At 40.8% G+C, this 20,349-nt stretch overlaps 1 protein-coding gene across 1 annotated transcript; it reads left to right on the forward strand.

The window, feature by feature from the left end:
* The first annotated feature begins 10,798 nt into the window (after nt 1-10,798).
* Nucleotides 10,799-20,349, forward strand: LOC124136202. The gene is made up of 2 exons (XM_046502063.2): nt 10,799-11,655; nt 19,241-20,349. The coding sequence occupies exons 1-2, from the start codon at nt 11,383-11,385 to the stop codon at nt 19,514-19,516; spliced, it is 549 nt and encodes a 182-aa protein (XP_046358019.1). The 5' UTR covers nt 10,799-11,382; the 3' UTR covers nt 19,517-20,349.

The following is a 20,349-nucleotide window of genomic DNA, read 5'->3' on the forward strand; positions in this document are numbered from 1 at the left end:
TCTGTCTACCCGTGTTACATGTACACTTATCTGTCTACCTGTGGGTCATGTACACTTATCTGTCTACCCGTGTTACATGTACACTTATCTGTCTACCTGTGGGTCATGTACACTTATCTGTCTACCCGTGTTACATGTACAATATATGTCTACCCGTGTTACATGTACACTGACCTGTCTACCCGTGTTACATGTACAATATTATGTCTACCCGTGTTACATGTACAATATTATGTGTACCCGTGTTGGATGTATTTCCTGTACATACACCCATCTTTGTTACAAACACACCCATCTGACTTTCATACGTGTGCTCCCCGTACACCTTTATGCCTACCTGAATTACCTGCACACCCATCTACTTGTGTATCTATCTATGTACCTGTGTGTCGAGGTCAGTGAGAGCGTGGAATCCGCTTGTGCCCCCTTCATGTGACAACTCAGCTCTGTAATGCGTTGTTCATCTCGGATAGAGAACAACAGTTCACTGTGGCCGGCTGTCGATCTCGTCGATGCACTAACAATCAACACACACAGTCAGACACTGTTGGACAACACCTCTGTTCACCCCCTACTTCTAACTTAAACATAAAAAGGCACCACGGCGAGTGAATCACTATATTTTTCCCATGCAGTTAACCTATTCACTAAATGAGATCTTTTATACTCACTCGGTAATGTATTCCTAATAGTTTCCGTTCGTAAATATACGGTGGGTTTGAGTGTATTGTCTATTTACATACATCGAATCCCTCACCTGAAGGGTCATATTTCCACCTAGAGTTACACCTAATACGTGTCCCTGTAGAGTGACTGTCTATGTTTGTATCGCCAGCTAGTGTTGTGTCAGCAATTCAACTTTTAACACTCTAAGTGGTATTTGTATAAGATCGACCTAGTTTTCACGCTCGATATTCTATTGTCAATGCTTTAAAAAGAGCATGCTTGTGCATGCATTTAAGTTTAAAGTGAAAAACGGGTGAAACCTTCACAGAGGAATCCGTGTTATTAAATTGGCTGTTAGCCATGGTGGGGATGAGATCTTTATTGGTTTGGGGTAAACTCTCCTAACACTTGAAATATAAATAAACCCCTACAGTGTTTGAATTGATTTTGTCACAACGTGTCAGGCTGTGTAATAATAACAAAACCAAAATAAACATGTCTAAAGACATTAGAGAGCACATGGAAAGAAAAATACACAGGAATAACAGTAAGAAATTATTATAGACACTTCGTTATATACCCATCACCCTCAAACGTTGAGTCCTGCCAAGTTCATCTCTCCTTTACGAGTGCAACTACATATATTTTCGCTCTCTAAAATCTCTTTGGTTTAATTCAGATTAAGCTACATGGGTCGTAATGATAGCGAAAACATTAAAAATCGCAACTTCTTTGATGTGATATATGAAAAACAAAAAATAAAGCAAAACACAACAGAATTGATTTAAATAGGATCAATTATGTGCCAATAGATCAGCGACGTCCGTACCTTCAGCGCCAGATCTTATCGTTGCTTTGCATTTGTTTGATTTCCTTACCAGCTGTAGAAGAAGAAGTAGAAAATGATGGAGAAGAAGAAGAAGAAGTAGGAGTAGAAGAAGAATGAGAAGAAGTAGAAGTAGAAGCAGTAGTAGAAGAAGGAGAAGAAGAAGTAGTAGAAGAAGGAGAAGAAGAAGTAGTAGAAGAAGAAGGGGTAGAAGAAGAAGGAGTAGAAGAAGAAGCAGTAGTAGAAGAAGAGTACAATACATGAGTCAAGACTTTTGCACTTGTTATACAATGTTATATTATCTCAATACAATAATAATGTTCCTTTATGCAGGCAGATTTGTTTTCAAATATATAGCAATATTTTTAATGAGCTTAACATACTTTGTTGCTAATAGTTGATTGAATTGTGTTCGCGATCGACACATGTATAGCAACTAGGGGTGTACAGTTTGTTTTTCCGTATACAATGGACAAACTAGAAGGAAATGGTATTCATCTTCGATTGTATTATGAAAACATTTATTGCACTTAAGGAAATCGATATTGACTTTGTCATTGTAAGGAAACCTTTGAATACGAAGCTTATGTCTCATAACATAATATGCGGATAAGATCTTTATTTAGACATTCCTTCATATTGCATTGCTCTGGTTCGAGTACAGACATATGTAGAATAATGTTTTAGAAATGATGAAGAAGTAAATTTAGCATGCCAATTCTGAATCTCTATGTCTTTGCATCTTTACTCAAAACATTGTATAATTTTTTATATATTGCCGCAATCATTTACGATCCAAACATATGTAAAACCAGTTTGATTTTAACATATCAGAACATGATTTTTGGTATCGATAACCATTCATATACGAAAGCCTGCACCACTACTATATGCAATAACTAAAATGATTAACACATACCTACTTCACCAAGTAAATCATTGGTAGATATTTTTCTATTAACACATAAATGTATTTAAAAAAGAAGTAATCTTTTAAATATTTGCACGACAAGTGTAACCCTTTATCTCGAGCCCTATAACAAAACGGAAACTATTTTGCTATCAAATATTGGAGATGCTACCTTTAGAGAAATGTTTGGATAATCCCTTAATAACGTAAGGATATGAAATAAAGCTTTTCTAGCTGGTAGGGCTTATGTTGAACACGCTTTTGACCAAATTAATCTGAATGTGAAGACAATACATAGATGTTTCAACACCATGTTTTCCACGATTTCAACAACATTTCCGCAAACAACAATACATGATTTATCTCGGTGAACTTCTAAGCCCCATTTGTCACAATGTCATTTCAACATATCCTGTTTTCTTTGTAGGCCTATTACAGTGTCATCAATCAATGTGACGTCATCTGCAACTAAGAGCAATTGGGTATGAATATATTATCGTTTTGTCCATCTCTGACTAAAATCACTTCAGTCCACATTTCTTATTTTCATCTACTATCTACTAACTCAATTATAAAAAAAGATTTATAGATAACAGTACTAATAATGTACTGTAGGCTATGGAAGTGTATATTATTTATGGACTATGGATTGTCGAAATGTATAACATTTATGGATTATGGGTTATGGAAGTGAAAATTGTTTATGGACGGTGGATTATAGACGTGTATGTCATTTATGGACTATGGATTATGGAAATGTATAACATTTATGGATTATGGGTTATAGAAGTGAAAATTGTTTATGGACTATGGACTATGGACGTGTACATGTGTATTGTTTATGGACGATGGAAGTGTATATTCTTTAATGACTACAGGTTATGGAAGTGTATATCTTTTATGGAGTATGGATTATGGAAATGTGTATTGGATATTGGATGTAATGGATATGTGTGTGTATGGGACATACGTTCTGAAAGGATATGAGTGTGTATGGGATATACGTTCTGAAGGATATGTGTATGTATGGGATATACGTTCTGAAGGATATGAGTGTTTCTGGGATATACGTTCTGAAGGATATAAGTGTGTATGGGATGTACGTTCTAAAGGACGTGAGTGTGTATGGGATGTACGTTCTGAAGGATATGAATGTGTATGGGACATACGTTCTGAAGGATATGAGTGTGTAAGGGATATACATTCTGAAGGATATGAGTGTGTATGGGATATACATTCTGAAAGATATGAGTGTGTATGGGATATACATTCTGAAGGATGTGAGTGTGTATGGGACATACGTTCTGAAGGATGTGAGTGTGTATGGGACATACGTTCTGAAGGATATGAGTGTGTATAGGATGTACATTCTGAAGGATGTGAGTGTGTATGGGATATACATTCTGAAGGATGTGAGTGTGTATGGGATATACATTCTGAAGGATATGAGTGTGTATGGGATATACATTCTGAAGGATATGAGTGTGTATAGGATGTACGTTCTGAAGGATGTGAGTGTGTATAGGATGTACGTTCTGAAGGATGTGAGTGTGTATAGGATGTACGTCCTGAAGGATGTGAGTGTGTATAGGATGTACATTCTGAAGGATGTGAGTGTGTATAGGATGTACATTCTGAAGGATGTGAGTGTGTATGGGATGTACATTCTGAAGGATGTGAGTGTGTATAGGATGTACGTTCTGAAGGATGTGAGTGTGTATAGGATGTACGTCCTGAAGGATGTGAGTGTGTATAGGATGTACATTCTGAAGGATGTGAGTGTGTATGGGATGTACATTCTGAAGGATGTGAGTGTGTATGGGATGTACGTTCTGAAGGATGTGAGTGTGTATGGGATGTACATTCTGAAGGATGTGAGTGTGTATGGGATATACATTCTGAAGGATATGAATGTGTATGGGATGTACATTCTGAAGGATGTGAGTGTGTATGGGATGTACATTCTGAAGGATGTGAGTGTGTATGGGATATACATTCTGAAGGATGTGAGTGTGTATGGGATATACATTCTGAAGGATGTGAGTGTGTATGGGATGTACGTTCTGAAGGATGTGAGTGTGTATTGGATGTACATTCTGAAGGATATGAGTGTGTATGGGATATACATTCTGAAGGATATGAATGTGTATGGGATGTACATTCTGAAGGATGTGAGTGTGTATGGGATATACATTCTGAAGGATATGAATGTGTATGGGATGTACATTCTGAAGGATGTGAGTGTGTATGGGATGTACATTCTGAAGGATGTGAGTGTGTATTGGATGTACATTCTGAAGGATAAGAGTGTGTATGGGATGTACATTCTGAAGGATGTGAGTGTGTATGGGATGTACATTCTGAAGGATGTGAGTGTGTATTGGATGTACATTCTGAAGGATAAGAGTGTGTATGGGATATACATTCTGAAGGATATGAGTATGTATGGGATATACATGTACGTTCTGAAGGATGTGAATGTGTATGAGAATTTCGTTCAGAAGGATATGCGTTTTCAAGTTACATGAGATTACATCCTACAGTGGCTGAGTCTGTGATTTGAGGTCGGAGGAGAGTGCAGGTGTACAGTTAGGTTAATTAGGTCACCTATCGGTCAGTTAGATGGTCATCGGTGCGGTCATATCCGTCACGACCCGCCTGGCAGAAACATGCACATATGGCCCCGCGGATACTGACATCGCTTCACACAGGATTCGGACAGCGCTTCCCGCAGGATACAGACAGCGCTTCCCGCAGGATACAGACAGACTCACTAATGTCTCTAACGCCGCACCTATCTTGTCTCGCAGAATAGTCGTTTTCTGTTTAAATAATTTTAATATGCAATAACATTAGTTTTCTTATTAAAAACTAATAATTGCTATGCGTGTATACCTTTAGGCATATGACGATATAACTGCGTATATCGATTTGGCGATAGAGCACCGTCTACGTCATGTGTATTCAAAGATTTGTAAATGTGTAGTCATGCATGTGTACGTGTAGATGCATCTTGATGCGTCCCTATGTGTATGCAGGAACTAATCCTGTAAAAATCGGGATGTATTCATTCCGTTATTTTGAATGCAGTAGATAAAAGGACGATGCATTTGATATTAACCTGCAAGTGCCTGTAATAATTAATAAAACATATAGTTATGGGATAACTGTCTGATAATGAACATAAAATAATAGCATGCACACAGAGGCCAATGTTAAAATATCTCAAAATTTACCAGACATGAAATTAATAGATTGACGTCGTATTGATTTTCTGACACGTGTAGTATTTGGCATATATTTGGTTTGTATCCTGTCGTGTGTGTATCACGCTGGAGATCAGAGTAAGTAAAGGCTACGCCATCGTATGGTCATTTGGATCAATGTTATTCGAAGGTACATCAATTTGAGCGGGTGTGTCAATCGTCTTGTACCAGTACGTATCAATAGATACATCTTCATGAACGTACCAGTATGTTAATCGTCATGTACCAGTCTGTATCAATAGATACATCTTCATGAACGTACCAGTATGTTAATCGTCATGTACCAGTCTGTATCAATAGATACATCTTCATGAACGTACCAGTATGTTAATCGTCATGTACCAGTACGTATCAATAGATACATCTTCATGAACGTACCAGTATGTTAATCGTCATGTACCAGTCTGTATCAATAGATACATCTTCATGAACGTACCAGTATGTTAATCGTCTTGTACCAGTACGTATCAATAGATACATCTTCATGAACGTACCAGTATGTTAATCGTCATGTACCAGTACGTATCAATAGATACATCTTCATGAACGTACCAGTATGTTAATCGTCATGTACCAGTCTGTATCAATAGATACATCTTCATGAACGTACCAGTATGTTAATCGTCATGTACCAGTACGTATCAATAGATACATCTTCATGAACGTACCAGTATGTTAATCGTCATGTACCAGTACGTATCAATAGATACATCTTCATGAACGTACCAGTATGTCAATCGTCATGTACCAGTACGTATCAATAGATACATCTTCATTAACGTACCAGTATGTTAATCGTCTTGTACCAGTACGTATCAATAGATACATCTTCATGAACGCACCAGTATGTTAATCGTCATGTACCAGTCTGTATCAATAGATACATCTTCATGAACGTACCAGTATGTTAATCGTCATGTACCAGTACGTATCAATAGATACATCTTCATGAACGTACCAGTATGTTAATCGTCATGTACCAGTACGTATCAATAGATACATCTTCATGAACGTACCAGTATGTTAATCGTCATGTACCAGTACGTATCAATAGATACATCTTCATGAACGTACCAGTATGTTAATCGTCATGTACCAGTCTGTATCAATAGATACATCTTCATGAACGCACCAGTATGTTAATCGTCATGTACCAGTACGTTCATCGTCATGTACCAGTACGTTCAAGGTCATGTACCAGTAACGTTCATCGTCATGTACCAGTACGTTCATCGTCATGTATCAGTACGTATCAATAGATACATCTTCATTAACGTACCAGTATGTTAATCGTCATGTACCAGTACGTATCAATAGATACATCTTCATGAACGTACCAGTATGTTAATCGTCATGTACCAGTCTGTATCAATAGATACATCTTCATGAACGCACCAGTATGTTAATCGTCATGTACCAGTCTGTATCAATAGATACATCTTCATGAACGTACCAGTATGTTAATCGTCATGTACCAGACTGTATCAATAGATACATCTTCATGAACGTACCAGTATGTTAATCGTCATGTACCAGTACGTATCAATAGATACATCTTCATGAACGTACCAGTATGTTAATCGTCATGTACCAGTACGTATCAATAGATACATCTTCATGAACGTACCAGTATGTTAATCGTCATGTACCAGTACGTATCAATAGATACATCTTCATGAACGCACCAGTATGTTAATCGTCATGTACCAGTACGTTCATCGTCATGTACCTGTACGTTCATCGTAATGTACCAGTACGTTCATCGTCATGTACCAGTACGTTCATCGTCATGTACCAGTACGTTCATCGTCATGTACCAGTACGTTCATCGTCATGTATCAGTACGTTCATCGTCATGTATCAGTACGTTCATCGTCATGTACCAGTACGTTCATCGTCATGTACCAGTACGTTCATCGTCATGTACCAGTACGTTCATCGTCATGTACCAGTACGTTCATCGTCATGTATCAGTACGTTCATCGTCATGTACCAGTACGTTCATCGTCATGTACCAGTACGTTCATCGTCATGTATCAGTACGTTCATCGTCATGTATCAGTACGTTCATCGTCGTGTACCAGTACGTTCATCGTCATGTACCAGTACGTTCATCGTCATGTATCAGTACGTTCATCGTCATGTACCAGTACGTTCATCGTCATGCACCTGTACGTTCATCGTCATGTACCAGTACGTCCATCGTCATGTACCTGTACGTTCATCGTCATGTATCAGTACGTTCATCGTCATGTATCAGTACGTTCATCGTCATGTACCAGTAACGTTCATCTTCATGTATCAGTACGTTCATCGTCATGTACCTGTACGTTCATCGTCATGTACCAGTAACGTTCATCGTCATGTACCAGTAACGTTCATCGTCATGTATCAGTACGTCCATCGTCATGTACCTGTACGTTCATCGTCATGTACCAGTAACGTTCATCGTCATGTATCAGTACGTTCATCGTCATGTATCAGTACGTCCATCGTCATGTATCAGTACGTTCATCGTCATGTATCAGTACGTTCATCGTCATGTACCAGTAACGTTCATCTTCATGTATCAGTACGTTCATCGTCATGTACCTGTACGTTCATCGTCATGTACCAGTAACGTTCATCGTCATGTACCAGTAACGTTCATCGTCATGTATCAGTACGTCCATCGTCATGTATCAGTACGTCCATCGTCATGTATCAGTACGTTCATCGTCATGTACCAGTAACGTTCATCTTCATGTATCAGTACGTTCATCGTCATGTATCAGTACGTTCATCGTCATGTACCAGTAACGTTCATCGTCATGTACCAGTAACGTTCATCGTCATGTATCAGTACGTCCATCGTCATGTACCTGTACGTTCATCGTCATGTACCAGTAACGTTCATCGTCATGTATCAGTACGTTCATCGTCATGTACCTGTACGTTCATCGTCATGTACCAGTAACGTTCATCGTCATGTACCAGTACGTCCATCGTCATGTACCTGTACGTTCATCGTCATGTATCAGTACGTTCATCGTCATGTATCAGTACGTTCATCGTCATGTACCTGTACGTTCATCGTCATGTACCAGTACGTTCATCGTCATGTATCAGTACGTTCATCGTCATGTATCAGTACGTTCATCGTCATGTACCTGTACGTTCATCGTCATGTACCTGTACGTTCATCGTCATGTACCAGTACTTTCAAGGTCATGTACCAGTACGTTCATCGTCATGTATCAGTACGTTCATCGTCATGTACCTGTACGTTCATCGTCATGTACCAGTAACGTTCATCGTCATGTATCAGTACGTTCATCGTCATGTACCTGTACGTTCATCGTCATGTACCAGTACGTTCATCGTCATGTACCTGTACGTTCATCGTATCATCGTCATGTACCAGTACGTTCATCGTCATGTACCAGTACGTTCATCGTCATGTACCAGTACGTTCATCGTCATGTACCAGTACGTATCAATAGATACATCTTCATGAACCAGTACGTATCAGTATGTTCATCGTAATTTACCAGTACGTATCAGTATGTTCATCGTCATGTAAAAATACCTATCAATAGATACATCTTCATGAACGTACCAATATGTTCATCGTCATGTACCAGTATGTTCATCGTCATGTACCAGTACGCATCAACAGGTACATATGTACCAGAACGTATATATATATACCTGTATGATTTAAACAAACAAGTCAATATTTCCCACTTGATTCCGAAACACTTTTTCTCGGAACGACAAAGCCTTCTATTGTAGGTGTAAAGCCCATTTTTAAAGTAATGTTTCCCGCTGAGATACGGCTGCATTAATGTTAAAACCGGCACACACTCAAACTAACTCACTATGAGGCTTGATAAAGATTGTCGTGCCCTGCAGCGAAACTATACAAAAAAGTGTAAGTCAACATAACTTGCCGCCTACCGATGGTAATAGTTATGACCTTTCATGTGTGTTTTGAATATAGACAGGTGGAAACAGTGTATATGCATGTCTGGAAATTTAAACCGTTTGTTATATTTAGCCACATGCCTGCGGGACCGGGCTACACTGAAGCACCAAGTACAGGCTCCCACATGTTGAGATTCGAACCCGCGTCATGGGTGTTACGATCGTGCGATTTAACTACAAGTCTATCCCCATCACCCGCCGTGTGTATCAATAGACGTATAGATAATAACTTTCAAAGTGAATATATAGCATCATGTTACAGTTTTACAAAGAATACGCCAACACGGATGTCATAAACGTACCGCAGTAGAGAGCAAAACAGGGTTTTGTTCTGTTGGATAACAATATCATTTCATGCCGTCAGTTGACACTGGAGAAATGTATAATTATATCTATGAGAGCGTGGGAACGTGAGGGACGACTTATCAACGTCCCCCACTCACAACAACATGTTCTGCATTTGTACACAACCAAATGATGTAAGCGACTGTATACAAATACGTTCCGAACGGAAATGTTTTAATACCAATACACACCCCGAGATCAGTCTCGGACATCAGGTCACTTGAGTCACCCAACGTTCCTGATTTGAGACAAAACTTGACAAATGTATGGATTTACTTTGACTTACACGATTAGATAACCTTAGGAGACATTACATGAAAGAGTTGAGATAGATAACCCTAACTCTCAACTAATAGATTTGTAAATGGAGGCAAACATATTTAATGAGTCTTTATCCCAGAGGTATGTTTGTATAAACACTTTCCGCTGGGTACATCTTTGTATATTAACCTTGCACCTACGTTACATCCTGCAGAACTTGTGCCGACATCGAAACCATCTTATGCTCAGTGGTTTAATTTTGTTTTAAAATATTCAAAGTTTAATTTATATTTTATGAGTCTTTAGATCTCACGGCGAAGTGTTACGTGGCGTATTCCACAATAAGACGTTTTATGTTGGGCAGTCACAAGCGACGTACAGCACACACACGACGTAGAATACACACAAACGATGTGTGTCATCCCTGTAGTAATTTAGTGACGCAACCGGCATTGTCCCACGCGCGTCACGCATCACGACTGACTGACAACTGGAGCAGCCAATCAGCGATCCAGGACGCACATTACGTCAACAAGGCCCACCTCTATAAACACGGCGTCTGTCAACTCTCATTGAGAAAACACCCTGGACAATCTTTGTGAGCGCAGTAACTGGCCCAGAGTGTGTCTATACACGATACTCCCCGCTGTACCAATAGCCCGGCCTGCGGGAAAAACACAATACCCAGTTTGTTCCTTCTATTCTATACCGAGTTCATGAGAAAGTTCTCACTTGAGTGAAAGACACCTGACTGATTGATTCTCCGAGCACGTCGTGCAGATTTGACAGGTAAAGACTGTAGGATTGTGACCGCGCGGCTAATCTTGACAGGAGCTGTAGCAACAGTGATCAAGTGATCGGATCAGGCCCAACCGGAGTTGACTACTTGCATACTGGGAGATCCCGGCAGAGAAGAAATCTTCCGGTGAGATACCTACCAGGAGATGCGGATACTGATAAATAATTATCTGTGATTGGACAACACGTTGCTGTCACGTTGATAAGTACAAGGAAGCTTGTATAGCGAGAGACAGGTATCTTGATACGTAGTCGGGATTAGATTACCAGATTGGTGAAACACGACGCGCTGCCAGTCAAAGACCGTCTCCTGAAGATTTTACTCAGTACACTCGACTTAAACTATGAGGAGTGTCGTCGGTAGTGTAGAAGAGGGCGTCAGTGCCACCATTTTCGATAACAACAACGTCAGTAGCAAGCCCATGGCAAGTGTCGTCTGCGACGAGCACGTGCAGATCGTGAAAGACGTGCAGGCAGCCGAGAGCGTTCATCTGCCCTCAAGGTATAAGAAGAGGCTGCAGCAAAGAGGGAAAGAAGCGGCCGACGATGAGGAGAAAGATCTGGAGTCGCGAGAGAAAGACCTTGGGGTGGCTCTCAAGTGGATCAGACAGGAAATAGTAAGTGTCACTTGTTTTGTCCTAATGTATCGTACCAATCAATAGGGGCGGTAGGGTAGCCTTCTGGTAGCCTTAACTTGCCGAGGACCGGGTTCGAATACCCTCAAAGGGTACAGATGTGTGAAGCCCATTTCTGGTGTAACACCGTCGTCATGTGGCTGAAATATTGCTAAAAGCGGCGTAAAACTAAACTCACTCACTGTTAACTAATAACCACCACCAGAGACCTAAAACCCACCAGGGGCATTTCTACAAATGAATATGAATAAAAAATTGAGGTAAAGCTATCGCCCGTAACCCCTGCCTAGAAATTAAAAAAGATTCACAACATTTGGTTAGAAGTATTCAAAAAATCATTTATGTGATATTTAAATATGATGTGGAAGAAGCCGAAGTTACACATATTTATAGCTAAGGTTTGGAATAATAATAATAATATTTCATTATAGTGTCACCCGCTGTACATATAAAATGACAAGGCAAGAATGTTAAAACTCAGCGGCCGGCCAAAATGGCCTGCGAGACACTAAAAGACTCATAGAAACAATATTTTATATATGTACACGCCACATTTAATAGTGGGGCGGTCGGGTAGCCTAGTGGTTAAAGCGTTCGCTCGTCACGCCGAAGACTCGGGTTCGAATCCCGACATGGTACAATGTGTGAAGCCCATTTCAGGTGTCCCCCGCCGTGATATTGCTGGAATATTGTTAAAAGCGGCGTAAAACCAAACTCACTCACATTTAATAGTAATTATGAAAATAACATTCCTAATATTAGGGTTAAACATTGAAGTAGCAGCGGTCATGGGCGGTAATCGCCCCACCGTTTGACCACCCACAACCATGTATGAACATATCCTTAAGGTCATAAGCACGAAGCTTAAACAACCTTCAATCTTTTGTTGTTGAAACAGAAACATGTTTCTGTACTGGTTTATAATTGGGAGCGGGTCAAAACGGTCATACGTTGAAACATCCTATGAAGCTCAAATTAGACGTCCTCGAGCGCGTTGAGATAGATCGCCTGGTAACGTGCGTATACTCCCGAGGTATGTCTTGCTTCGTGACATAACGTTGTGATCACATTCCCTACCTACTCAACACGTGTAGGTTTGGGAGGGCCACACATCGTTATTATCAGACGAACTGGGCGTTGCTGTGTTTATCGAAACTGCAGCTTAAGGGTACACAAGACAATCCCACTTACATCATAGGTAATAATACCACTGTTGTTGCCCCATTTAGTGATTACGCCTAATATTAACGTTAATAATATAATCCAGGTTTTACCAAACAAATACAATTTTCGCATGACATGCAGGGTGTTTTGTGTTGTGACGAGTAATGAATGATAGCCTTTAATTATAGCCATAGAAACATATTGGCCGTTTTGAAACAAATATGATGATCGAGATCGAAAAAGTATCCTTCCCGTCTCCAAAGATAAATCCCAGCCCCCCCCCCCCCCCCCAAAAAAAAAAAATAAAAAAATAAAAAAATAAAAAAAATAAAAATGAAAATAAAAATAAAATTGATAATAAATAAAAAAAATGAAAAATAAAAACACAACACACACACCACACACCCTCCTACCACCAACCCTTAGGTATTAGATCGTTGGTCCCTTGAAGGCACGTGTGTCAGTGGACAAGGTATACGTGTACTTGCTTCTTCGAGTGAAAACCAGAAAACTGATCGGAGAAAGGTTTTACTCAAAAACTAACATTTCACTTTTCGACTTATTTTTTGGTTTTGAAATAGTTTTCACGTTGTGCTACAACACAAATATCCACTGAGCCAACTGTAAACATCAAATCTCAATGCCTATTCATTTCATATGCATTCCCAAACCTGTCCGTCAACATTCCATCTTAACGTATTTCATAAGGCATTCAATTTTTACTGATCAACAGTGAACTGTTCAACACATATCTACCAAGGTAATGGCTTCCGGAAATACCTTATCCAAACATAGGTACAAATGAATTTATTGACTCCCTGTTTTCAGTGAAGATTTCAGTTATGCATGCCATTATGCTAAGCAAATCCAATATTTCACAAGAGCAATACAACGCTTACGACACGCGATCGAATAATACATTCAATTAAATACCACTACACGAACGTGCCGGACAACCAATACCGACGTCTCAAGAATGCATGTCATGAGATATTACGTCAGGTGGTCGTACAACGTTGTTCCATCGTGGCCTAACTACCATGTAACGCTTGGAGATATTAATTCTGTTGGGGTTAAATACCCTACTTTACTTGTCGATGTTTGGCTAGAGGTAGTTTATTCTAACAGGTGCGCGGGCAGACATAATGAGGTCTCTAATAGCCTGCGGTCCGCTTGAAGTGACCACAGGTAACTGTTGTTGTTGCCGATGTAATGTTACCCTTATATTGGTAACGTGATGCGCAGGCCATTGACACTGACTGACAAGAGTTCCCGGCCGTACGGGTCACCAAGTACATCTTCAACATTATGCTTTTGTGTTGGTTCATTAAACTTAAGCCGCGAGGCATGTGTGTAAGTGCACGCGGTTCCAATTGCGTTGATAAGATGTGTACAGGCGGTCGGAATGTGTTATATGGCGTTATATATTAACAACGTAATGGATATAGGTACATTTGAATATACTCGGTGTTAAGTATCTTGAATTGGGAATATTTCGTGATTTTGAGTGTCTTGTGTGTTTAGCCATACGATGCTCATAAATTATGGTATTATTAAAAGTGAATTTTTATATGACACTGCCAATATCATGTGTGTACCAATCGAAAGCCCGTCGCAGGCGAACCGGTGGTTAATATTAGGAGCAACGCACCATGCTCTCGGGGTACAATGATGGTGACCCTGATTAAAGACTCAGTGGTATGAACCATATATAGACGAAGGTCGGTGGTTCGATTTCCGGTCTTGTCATACCAAAAGATGATCTCAATTGCGTGGATCGATGTTCATGATGTCAATCACTTAATCGTATGGTCCAGATTCGATTATTTTACAGACCGCCGTCATATAACTTGACTATTGCTGAGTGCGGCGTTAAACAACAAACAAACATACCAAAAGACGTTAAAAGATGGTGCTTGTTGATACCCTGCCTGGCGCTCGGCAAGGACAGGTTGACTCGGAGTCTTTATGTTGCGTCATGTTAAAACTGTGACATGGTATCTCGTTGGGATACCACTATACATTAATCAAGCATTAGTCCGGACTAGTACAAGCAGCCACACACACGTGCATGTAAACGCTAATTAAGTGAAACAATATTGAACGCGACGAACCACATTTCACCCCATATAAAGACATTCCTAACAGTATCCCCTCACAAGTAGAGGTTTACGGACTTACGAGGTTTCGCGTTACACGATACTATAGGAAGCGGAATGGTAAAGGCGGACACCGTCTACTAAAGCGACGCTGCTATTTAAGTGATCGATAAGGGACTAGTTAATAGCCTTCTCAGTTGGAAAAAAATGGAATAATATTAAGTTCACAACTTTGGCCCATTTATAATGCCAGGTCTTCCAATTTCCTTCAAGTATTCAGAGTCTTTTGGCAATTGTCTGGTTTACCAAGGTTTTCTTTCTAACAAAATAACATTTTGCATGTTGAAATAAAATTAGATAAATGTGTCTATCATTATGGTGAGTGAGTCGGTCGGTTGCTAGCCGCGGGGAAGTACCAACTAAATCAAATAAAAGGGTTAATTGAAAGTGTTTCGTTTTTGTGTCAGTGAGTGAACTGTCCTCTTTGCGAAACTATACTATGTCTCTGATTAGTTATAATTTTAATAGGGGGCACGGGTGGCCCAGTCGTCTAAGGCGCCGCGATTCGCTGTGCAGAGTTGCGTCCCTTGGGCACGCCAGAAACCTATGATTGTGGGTTCGAATCCTGGTTCGCCCCAATTATGTTTCTAGGTTTGTCAGCACTATACCCGTGCTCGTGGGTTTCACCGAAGTGGTAAACGTCGGAGACCTGCATCACTTCGGGCTTTCCTCCCACATTAAGCTGACACGCCGTGATATGACTGGAATAATGTTAAAAGCGGCGTTAAACCCAACTCACTCACGCACTCATTTTAATAAATACATCGTTGAATTTTGATCCATATTGTACACGTAAAATATACTTTTTTTCTCCTAATCCACTTAAAGGATTAATGTGTATAAATTTGAACGTTGTGGCCTTTGACACAGGAAAGCCGAATTGTTAAAACATTTTTGTGTAAGATGCAGGTGTGAGGGGTGGCTGTATGGGTGTCATGTTCCCATATGGGCTGGGTAGTGATGGGGGCAGAGCATTACTTCATGTAAGCTGTAACCTGGAGGTAACACGGGTACATCTATCCGGTGGTATGTAGGACTCCGATACCACATGGCGAGAGCCACGTGTACGTTAAATTATTAAAGCACCTGTGTGTGGAAGCAGGCCCGAGCATGTCCTACTGTATGCTGTACTGCACTACTGACTGATTGCATCCCTTGCAGCGTGCTGTCGGAGAATGGTTCACTGTAGCATGTGCATTGCATGTATAAATATCATTTGTTAATGGCATGAGCTGCATCTGTAAAACAAATTTGGCGTTAGCTTGCCAAAATGAGACCTTTCAGGAAGCGCAGATCAGATTCATTGTTTAGTGTGGAAAACGTGACTATGGCCATAAAGAGAAGAATCTTGATATCTAAATTTGTCCCTCTAATTCTAGAGACAATGTTTTGACCAAGTTATAAGTAGATCAGAGGCTAACTTAATCATGTTTTGGCACAGAGTAATATTGGAAAATGGAGACATCTCATGAGCTTGTTAATAACAGTGGTTATATTTAGGAAGACAACTTGACGAACGCAAATCTTTAGTTTTCCTGAAAAATTATGTTAGAAGTCGTTCCAAGTGTTACAAACTGCTTTGACAAAGAATCCAGAAATTAACAGCAACAAGAAATTCCAATATCAACAGGAAGACTTTGTTCTGGTTGTGTTTGACGAGGGAGGGACAGCGACAGGGAGGAAAGAACGTTTGACGAGGCATTGCGACACGTCTTCACGAGAAAATGATGTAACGTAATTCATTTAATTTCGTCCCAAAAACTCACAGGATGTATAACATTACGACTTATTGTCTCTGCCAACAAATCAGGGGATAATAATTGTAGAACGAGTGTGCCCACACCCTAACCTTGACCCTGACCCCTCCCCCGACCCCTCCCCCGACCCCACCCTTCGCTGTGTGCATAGGATGTAGTCGTCGGCTGCAGCCAACCTCAACAGTCGTGTTTTTTTTCCACAAGGGTTTTCATGCAGAGAGATGGCGAAAGAACAGAGTTCCTCAAACATATTTGCTGACTTAGGCGGGAATGGCGGATTGTCTTAATCCCCTCCCAGTGGCTTGAAGATCACGGCCAGTTGGACGTCACGTGGTGCAGCACGTACGGATTAGCGGATTATCCATGTGTGTGTTTGGCCAACAAGAAAACACGGAGGCTTAATTGACTGAGGGAAGTGAGCGGGAGGCGAGAATGGGGGACTGGGACAGATATAGAAGCATACAAACACTTGGGGATAAATACACACGGCTGTCTTAGATGTATTTGAGGAGTATCTGTGTCGTTAGATCTACATCCAAGTGTCTGTATACAGAAAAGGCGGGTAATTGCTGAAACCACTAATCCTCACTTCAAGAAATAGCAAGACTTAGCAAAGTTGTAAGACACAGCAAAACGATGCAAGACATAGCAAGATATTGCAATATTGAGCATAATGTAGCAAGACTTACGACGGAATAGCAACACGTAGCAGGAAATAGACACAGCAATACATTGCAAGATCTAACAAGACATTGCAAGGCATATATTTGTGTGTGTAGACCACAGGGACCTGGTTGGAAGGATCATGGGATGTGTCTCCATCCTAACATAGAAGTATACGCCCCGAGAGACCCTTGCTTGTCGTGAGAGGCGACCTGATATAGATCAGGTGGCCCTATCTTCATCCCCTTATTCTTAACACACACACACCCCCACCCCCGCGTTGATAGATAGTATCGCAAGTATAATATATATAAAGTGTTTGTCGAAAGATCTAGGCATTCTCTGGATTCTGCTTCAGAAATTTGAAAACGTGGTTTGTAAATGCGATGTTAAGTCTGCATTAAACATGGCAGTTCTTCTCTGGGATAACAAACACTGACTGCATTCCCTGCTTGTTGGATGTGGGTACATATTCACACTGCTAGCCGTTTCCTGTTCAGTTTTTTAAAGAACTGCTTTAAGTTGTCAAGGAAGCAGTAATTCTGTTTGACTGTACACGACCTGCAGCAAGTGCAGTCACATCGGGTACACTTCGACAAGTCAATATTTAGTTGTGGCAAGTGTTGATGTTCGTATCACGTCAGATGGACAAACTTCCTGTGTCACCTGATGTAACATTCGGCAACCCAGCCAAGTCTTGGGATCACGGCGTGAAAGTCTCCTGGATCAGTGCCGCTTTAGCACACGGCGGTTATGTTTGATAATATTAACATGAAATCCCCCTAACCTTCATCAATGTCCCACCATTGGTTGACAATGGTGTTATCTCCGCCTCTGTTTGACATTGACTCGTATAAGTGACGCTGTCAGAGTGTTTTACTCGTTTTGGTGTTTTGCCCAAAAGTATTGAGGTAAAGACAACGCCGAGTTTCTTTTCCAAACGCCCACTAGCATACCGCTGATGACACTTATACCCAGTCTAAGTTTAAATAAATATGATCAACCCGACTCAGCTCTATTTAATCATACCGTGATTGTCTTCTGTATAAGACAACTTTGTGTTGCTTTAAGCTGTATTGTTTACTCGCTTAACTGTCATTTACACACGCTTTCCTCTGTTTATCTATTAAAATAACATTAGGCCTCTGTTATTCATCTTCTTTTGTATCGTAACCATACCCGTGCTGGTGGCTTCATCAAAGTGGTAAACGTCTTAGATCTGCCCCACTCCGGGCTTTCATGCAACATTAAGCTGACACGACCCGATATAACTGGAATACTGTTAAAAACGGCGTTAAAGTCAACTCACACTTTTGTCTCGTACACAATTCAGTGTGATGGTGAAATATTTTTGTTGTATGGAAGAGAGAATATATTTTCAATGTTCTATAACCCCCCATGGATGTGTATCCATGTACACAGTTTTACCTACTGTGTGTATACAATTATAAAATAGCTTGGTTAGTAGCGGTATCAAAGTATAACCACAATCTAACTACACATTTTATTCTTAAGTGTAATGGCTGCCCCGTCGAAGCCTTTTAACGCCCATTTAATGCTGTATCTTCTTGCGGGGAGTACGGCCGAAATGAGAAACGAATGGTTATAATGTGTGACCATGCTGATTTTATTCCCCGCCCCTCGACAGCACGGGTTGGTACTTAGGCACTAGTGGTGTACCTGGTCGAGGCTCGGCTAGGCTAACCCGAGGACGTTATGATAAGGCTGGTGTATTGATTAACTACGGCGTATTTAACTAGTTGCACATTCAATACTATATATTAAATGCAACCCTCCTATAATGATTATATTCTTTCTCTACAGCTGCAGATGAAGGAGCAAGACAAATCTCTCCTGAAACAGTTCATCGAGCTCCGGGCGAACATCCTCCAGTTGAGATGCATGTACGAGTACCACTCCTCCAACTCCGATGTCAGCAGCTTGGAGGGCAGCACCGCGTCCCTTAACGACGCCCACAAGCGACGGCACAAGTTGCCCCGTTGCGACAGTGACTTCACCTCTCGCACCAAGTCCCTCCTGTCTCTACAAGGCTCCCCCAGGTGTACCCGGATCAAGTGGAGAAGTGACGAGTACATCTGAACACGAATGGGTGCAAATCTGGTATCTCATATTTCACCTTGCTTGAGCTGTGATGGTTGATGGTTGTAGATGCATCCCGGCGTGGACATCAGTGTTTAAGGATGCACCCGTGGCACAGCAGCGTGTGATGGACCAACCATCAACCTCCCATTACCGGACACCTGGATGCAATCTGGAAGGACCCGGAAGTCGCGTGTTGCTGACTTCTTGGTGTTGCTGAAGTTCTAGAACGTTGCTGAACATTCAAACTCAATGGTGCCGTGCATGTTAGATCAAAGACAACCATGTAGTTGAGATCTCATTTGTTTTTTCTATTCTTTTCTATCGGTTTTACTGTTTACTTTTGCGGTATTGTGGTGGATACATCAGTTCCTAACTTCGGGGCAACAACTGCCACAGATCTAGGGAGGCATGCCGGTAAAAAAACATTCCATGTATTAGATATTCAAAGACCTTGCACTTATCTAACCAACGTGCAAGGGTACCCAACGTGCTGGGGTAACGGACACACAAGAGAAACCAACGAATCCAGAAGCTTCCCGCCATACTACTGAGTCTGAATTGTCTGCATTGCTGTCTGCAGACATGCCCAGATTATTGATGATGTAGGAGTTCTACATGCCTGACGGGGCTGGTTGGCTGGTCTAACATCATGGTGCACCAAGCATCTAGATCTCGCCCCTGGACTTTGTTGTGCAGCTGACGTTATGAATTCCATACATGTGTGTGAGAGAGAACCTAGTATTGACAGTGTTTGTTATGTTGAAGATGGTGCTATGTCAGTTTCATGTTTGCAAATACAAAGTTTATTCAATAAATTATTGCCATGACTT

Source organism: Haliotis rufescens, unplaced genomic scaffold, assembly GCF_023055435.1.
Source record: "Haliotis rufescens isolate VD_foot unplaced genomic scaffold, xgHalRufe1.0.p SCAF_121, whole genome shotgun sequence".
Taxonomy (NCBI): Eukaryota; Metazoa; Mollusca; class Gastropoda; order Lepetellida; family Haliotidae; genus Haliotis; species Haliotis rufescens.